Source organism: Protobothrops mucrosquamatus, unplaced genomic scaffold (assembly GCF_001527695.2).
Source record: "Protobothrops mucrosquamatus isolate PMUCROS unplaced genomic scaffold, P.Mucros_1.0 scaffold6698, whole genome shotgun sequence".
In the NCBI taxonomy this organism is placed as follows: domain Eukaryota; kingdom Metazoa; phylum Chordata; class Lepidosauria; order Squamata; family Viperidae; genus Protobothrops; species Protobothrops mucrosquamatus.
In genome coordinates, this window is record NW_015392516.1 from 11,667 (window position 1) to 17,892 (window position 6,226).

General features: G+C 35.8%; 1 protein-coding gene across 2 annotated transcripts; it reads left to right on the top strand.

Annotated features, from left to right (window-relative positions):
* The first annotated feature begins 1,941 nt into the window (after nt 1-1,941).
* Nucleotides 1,942-6,100, top strand: SCOC (short coiled-coil protein). 2 transcript variants are annotated; one of them, XM_015829665.1, is made up of 4 exons: nt 1,942-2,050; nt 2,949-3,015; nt 3,098-3,181; nt 3,849-6,100. In XM_015829665.1, exons 2-4 carry the CDS (start codon nt 2,994-2,996, stop codon nt 3,989-3,991), a joined length of 249 nt encoding a protein of 82 aa, XP_015685151.1. In that variant the 5' UTR covers nt 1,942-2,050; nt 2,949-2,993; the 3' UTR covers nt 3,992-6,100. The 2 variants fall into 2 exon arrangements, with proteins under 2 accessions (XP_015685151.1, XP_015685150.1); XM_015829664.1 differs by having other exon boundaries at nt 1,981-2,054.
* Nucleotides 6,101-6,226: the final 126 nt, after the last annotated feature.

Below are 6,226 nucleotides of genomic sequence, written 5' to 3' on the forward strand. Positions count from 1 at the left end.
GTGTGAAAAAAGGTCATAAGCCACTTTTTCAGTGCTTTGAAAGGTCACTAAATGAACTGTTGTAACTCGACTACCTATATGTATAGTATTGCAAAGTAAAAAGGTAATATGTTGCTTGTTAGTAAAATAGGCAGCATATAAATTTAATAAATAAGATATGTATATGATAAGTCATATTGTACTAATCAAATTATATTTAGTTGTGAGTTAATATTGTGAGAGGTGACAAACGCCTCAAGCTATATCAGTTCAGAAGGAGGCTCATATGAGAAAGTGCTGTTCCCCTTATAAAATATAAATATGAACAATAGACCGAAAGGTCTACTTAAACAACTTACTCTCCTATAATCACCATCCAAAATACCTTGGAATAACATTGGGGTGAACTTTCTTCTATAAGATGCATCTAGAGAATATGGCAGCAAAAATCAATACTAGGAACAGCATCCTCCAGAAATTATGTGAAACTAAACGGAGAGCTTCAACTACCACCCTCAGGACATCAGCACTAGGTTGATCTACTCTGCAGCAGAATATTGTGCCCTGTATGGCTCAACTGCTGCCATATTAGTAAATTAGATGCCACACTCAACACCATGAGGAATATAAACGGATGTATTGAAACTACTCCAACCTGCTGGCTTCCTGTTCTGAGCTATATAGCACTGCCAGCTTTACAAAGGCAAGATGCACTATTGAGAGAATATAGAAAATTTATGAACAACTCACCCCTACCAGTGCACACTGATTTTCCTCATTTATCAGCAGGAAGACTCAAATCCAGGAAGCCCCCGTTGGCACTTGCACAACATCTGCACAACTTTAACATAGATTCCCAATGGAAAGCCAGCTACACAGAGGCAGACATATAAATGACCTCAGAAAAAAGGTGCCAGGCTTTGAACTACCATATCAGCCATGGACAATCCTGAATAGGATTTGCACCTCACATGGCAGCTGCCAGGACTCTCGGTATAAATGGGACTTAGTATCCTCCCCTCAGTCTGACTGAGGGTCCCACATCAAACTGTAGATCACATCATTACGGGCTCTAAACTGAGGGAATATATGGGTCCACTGATTTTTTAATATATAAGCGGTGCTGTGCTTCAATGGTTAGATGGCCTAGACATTGGTATTTTATAAAACCTTTTAACATTTACCATATACTTTATTGTTTTACTAATCTAGGAGAAATGTTAATATTTATTGCTAGTCCATGTATAATATGCCATATATTAAATAAGTAACCATTTTCTTCAGCAAACTCCATTACATTTCAGGTGTCTTTGCAAAGTTTTAGGTACAAACTTCTCTTCCACCTCCCAACTGACATTTCCGAACTAACCATTATTTACATTTTGGCACACAATTTTTAAAGCAAGGTCAGAAATTTTAAATGCTTCTATTTCCGACAAAAACCAGGCTGGGGGGTCTTAGGCCAGTTCGGAGTAACTCAACAGTTCGGGATCTCTTACTACAAATGTGCGGCCTAATTAGGAAGGAGAATTAAAATAAAAGTATGTTCTCGGAGGTTTGCCTTCTTTCACCTATATAGCTACCTATTGCAAAAACACGATTCTGCACCTTTAAATCCGTGACTTTGACCATTTCTCCCTCTCCAAAAAAAACTCGGACTGAAACCTATTTGCTGGTGCGGCTTTTTAAGAGAAATAATTAGGACCACACCCTTGAAAAAAAAAGGGGGTCTGGATCTGAACAAGCACTCGCGCCTCCCTTTCAATTCCGTTCGCGGAACCGTCTTCATCCGCAGCAGCAAGCCGACAAGTGGAATGACTAGGAAGTGTCTGATGATGTCTCTCGCCGCTTATTGGTTGTATCGAGAAAAGCTATTGCCTTTTTTTGCCGTGATTGGCGACGGCGAAAATCTCCTTTCTCTAAGCCCGCCTTTTCTACGTTTTCACTCCGCCTCGTTGTTTTCATGGGACAAGGCGCGTGCGCTACTGGTTGGCCGAGGAAAAGATTGCGCAGGCGTAGTGGCTGCTTTTGAACTCGGCTGGGGTCGGAGTGCCAGGGTATCCTGTGGCAGGTGGGTAAGTAGGCGAGCGCCTCTTTGGCAGGTGACGAAATCGGAAGAAAGAAGGGTCGAGCGCGCGCTTCTGCCCTGGGGAGTCTTGCAGGAGCTGGGACGCGGCGTGGCGATGGGAGGGGAATTGGCTGGACTGTATGGATGATGGGTTGATGGAATGTAGGCAAAGGTTTCTTCGTGCCAGGATGCAAAACATATATTTGCTTTCGAAAAAGAGGGCGTATTTTCCTCCGAATAGGGCTTTGCAGTAGAAATGCGAAGAATCCCGCTTAAACTGGTAGGATCTGTCGGAAAAAGCATCTCTCCACCTCCCTCCCTTCCTCTCTGGTAACAGGGGATCCAATCCAATCTTTAGAACACAATAGCATTCAACCATGACAAATTTGAAAAATACAAATGTATTATTACACTGATATAACAATTTGCGTGCAGTACAATGTGAATATACTGTTCACATTATACTGTACGCAAGTATGTATACTGTACAGAGTATTAACTGAAATTGCCCTAAAATATATTTAAAATGAGCTGGACCTCCAGATAACCATTTTAATTTTAGGATGTGCTCCTTTGGGCTGCAGTAATATTTGCTTGAAGAATTGTTTAAAGTTTTAAGAATATGTACATTCTAAAGAAGTTATAAAAAGTTGGGAAGTGGATAGTTTTAATATGTGCAAAATTCGATCACTTTTCTAGAATAAAAAGTATACCTATTTGTCCCTTAACCCAGCATTTATAGCTACTGCATCATTTATCTTTTTTTGACATTCTTAATGGCTGCTGAGTCTTGCATTTTCAAGTTTTGGTAACAAGTGTTGTCCATCTAAAATATTAAACCAGAAAATAGTGATTCTGTGTATGTGCATACTATTGATATAGTTTTCTGTCCTTCAAACAGAACATATCTCAGAAGAAGTTGAGGACTGAAAGGATCTGTTTAACGATGATGAATGCGGATATGGATGGTAGAATATATTTTACTACTATTTTTGCTTTTATGTGTGTTGTAATATTTAACTGCTCTAAAGATTATGCATTTTTTATCAGCTGTTGAGACTGAAAATCAAGTAGAATTAGAAGAAAAAACACGACTTATCAATCAGGTTTTGGAACTGCAGCATACACTTGAAGGTTAGTTTCTTAATTTAGATGTATAACTTCATGCCAAATTATTTTTAAGATAGAATGTTATTAATAGAGAAAGTAAACTGATTGTGTAAATATATTTGAATATTTCCTTTAATTTGTGGGCGAGGCTAATAACATAATATTAAAACTAATAGTCTTATACCCATGACTGCAATTTAAAATGAGGTATATTTAAATGTGTCTGTCAGTTCCTTTTGACTCCGGGTAAGTAAGGCAGTCAGATTAAGGAGTTGAGATATTGATGTCCTGGCTGGTTTGAGGATTCCAGCACGGAGCAAGGAGGTTGGACTAGAACACCTCCAGCCTTATGATTCTATGAAATAATTGCAATAACTTCTGCTCCATTTATGGGTTCAGTTCAAGATTTCTTTCCAACATTTACTAATTAGTTGTGAACCAGAATATTGTAAAGATCATCTTTTTCTAGACAGACCTGCCCTGGTGAGATTTTTGGTTTTGTCATCCCGACTTTGGTATGCCCTACCTGATAATAGATTAGTTTTGGGGTTTTTTTGTAACTATGCACATACATTTATTGGGGTCATTGCATGGATTTCATTATACAATTGCCTTTGTATTTTTAATTGCATTTTTTTTAAAAAAATGTGCCTAAAAGTTGGCTGCTAAAGACCTCTACATGTCTTTACAGATCTGTCTGCAAGAGTAGATGCTGTTAAAGAAGAAAATTTGAAATTGAAATCAGAAAATCAGGTTCTTGGACAATATATAGAAAACCTCATGTCTGCCTCTAGTGTTTTTCAGACTACTGACACAAAAAGCAAAAGAAAATAAGGCGCTGGTAACCAAACAATACTATTTTATTGCTGCTGCTTTTGTTTAATTTTAAATTACACAAGGCTACATAATACTGTAGTTTGTATTATCATTGTATGAAAAATTAATGTTAATTCTAGACATTTTAATTTTTTTAATGAATTGGACAGTACAAGTCTGTAACGTCAGTTTTCAGCAACATAGCATAGAGAAAATATATTTATTACTAGCACAGTCTGAATACAAGTGCTTTTGAAAATCAGTTCTGCTTTTATGGTTAATGTCATACATGGCCAAGTACTGTAATTATCATGGTTTTTATAGTATTACTATTTGCTAGCAACATAACACAGTGTTGTGCAGAGTGGTATGAAAATACTTATTTGGAATGAATTATTTGCATGACTTCTCTTAGTTTTCAAAAAAGTTGTACATTCTCCATCTCTTATGCCTCTATGCTAATTCTTCCAGATGAAGAAATAGTTTAGCTTGTTGAGTGGTGAAAGGTAATTCTTTTAAACGAGGATATAACATAATGTATTGCTTGCAAAATTGTAAAGAGGAAAAAGAGCACTCTAAAGCTTAATATACCACTCTCTGGAACTAATAAATTATAATTTTAAAAATGTCTGAAAGTTCCTTTCACTTATTGGGCTGGTATAATGTTGTAGTTGATTTAAGTGTGTCCTGTTTACAGAACACTTAGTTGCATGGTAATATTATCAGTTATGATGATACAAGCTTAGGAAAAATAATCTTGTAAACAGATAATAAATATATTTATGAATTTTCACTACTTATAGATATACATTTACTGCATAATTCCTACTATCTTATAATCACATTTTAGCCCCACAGATGTTTTACCTTACAGTAATATAATGAAATTAGAGTTTTTCAAGCATGATACACATCTCTCTACGAAAATACTATCTGCTACAGAGATGTACCAAATGTCTGTCTCTCTGATACACTTCAAGCAGTTCAATGTAGTAAGGCTTATATAATATACTACTTTTCCAGGATAAGTAATTTACTTAAATGCAGGTATAATGCACAGTGACATTTCTGTGAATATATATAATAAGGCTGTTAAATTATTTAATTTTCACTAAAGGTGAGCTGTGGGGAATCATTTTATTGTCTGGTGTCACTTAAACTTTGTTGATATTGCTAAGAATGAAAATTGCAGTCCAAATGGACTTAGAAGAAGCAATAATTAGGTTTTTAGAACGGGATGTGGAATAGAATGGCTTCTGATTTGATTGGGTTCTAACATTGTTTGGGGTCTTTTTTGCCATTTTTCTTAATAGTAGATTGAGGATGATTTAATTTCTATTCTAAGCAACAGTCTGTTTTGTAGGTAGATGGGTATTTCTGTTTTTGGGAGGACATAAATGGTTCAAAACTGTGTCATAATTGGTACTCACTTAGTAGGAGGCTTGAAAGAGATAGGAAGTGTCTTTTAGTGAACTATGTATGTGTTTAATGCTTTTTTCTCCTGATGAATCCCACTAGAAAAAGATTCTATATTTTTTTTTACTATTCTATGAGGAATATGTGTTTGAAACTAATTTCACTTTCTCCATTTCCATTAATCTAGCAAGTCAAACAACCAGCTTAACTAGCAGTTTTCCTATCCCCTCTTCCTCTATGGATATGATGCAAGTGCAACATTTCCGATTCAAAAGGAAACATTTGGATTGTATAGGGACAGAATTGATTAGTGTTTAAATGCCATTTTACCTTGGTGAAATGCATGGGGATTGCTCTAAATCTCCTTTTACACCACTTCATACATTTGAGGAAAGTAGAAATGTGAAGAGAAGAACTGCTTGTGCATAGTTGTGAGTTAATGTAGAACAAGCCAGGAATCACCTAGTCTTGGGATCACATGATCAAGAGACCTGAACTTAAAGACAAGCATCCATTTGCTCATAGGAATTATTTCTATCCAGTTTAAGACTAATTCAAACAGTTAGCAGTGTGAGAAAGTACTATCTAAAGAAGATTGTTCATGTGATACTGAGTTTAAATGTGCTACTTATGATTGTTTTAATAAACTAATCTACTTGGGCTTATGTTCCACAAATCTCAGAATTTATACCAAATAAAGATTTTTTGAGTGTATTTTGGTCTGTTCTGCATCTTTTAAAATGTTATTTGGAAAATAAACCTTAATAAATATTACAATAATTTCTATGAAAAATGGTAGAGCTAAACTGTTTTCAGCATCTTGTCAAAAATACTATA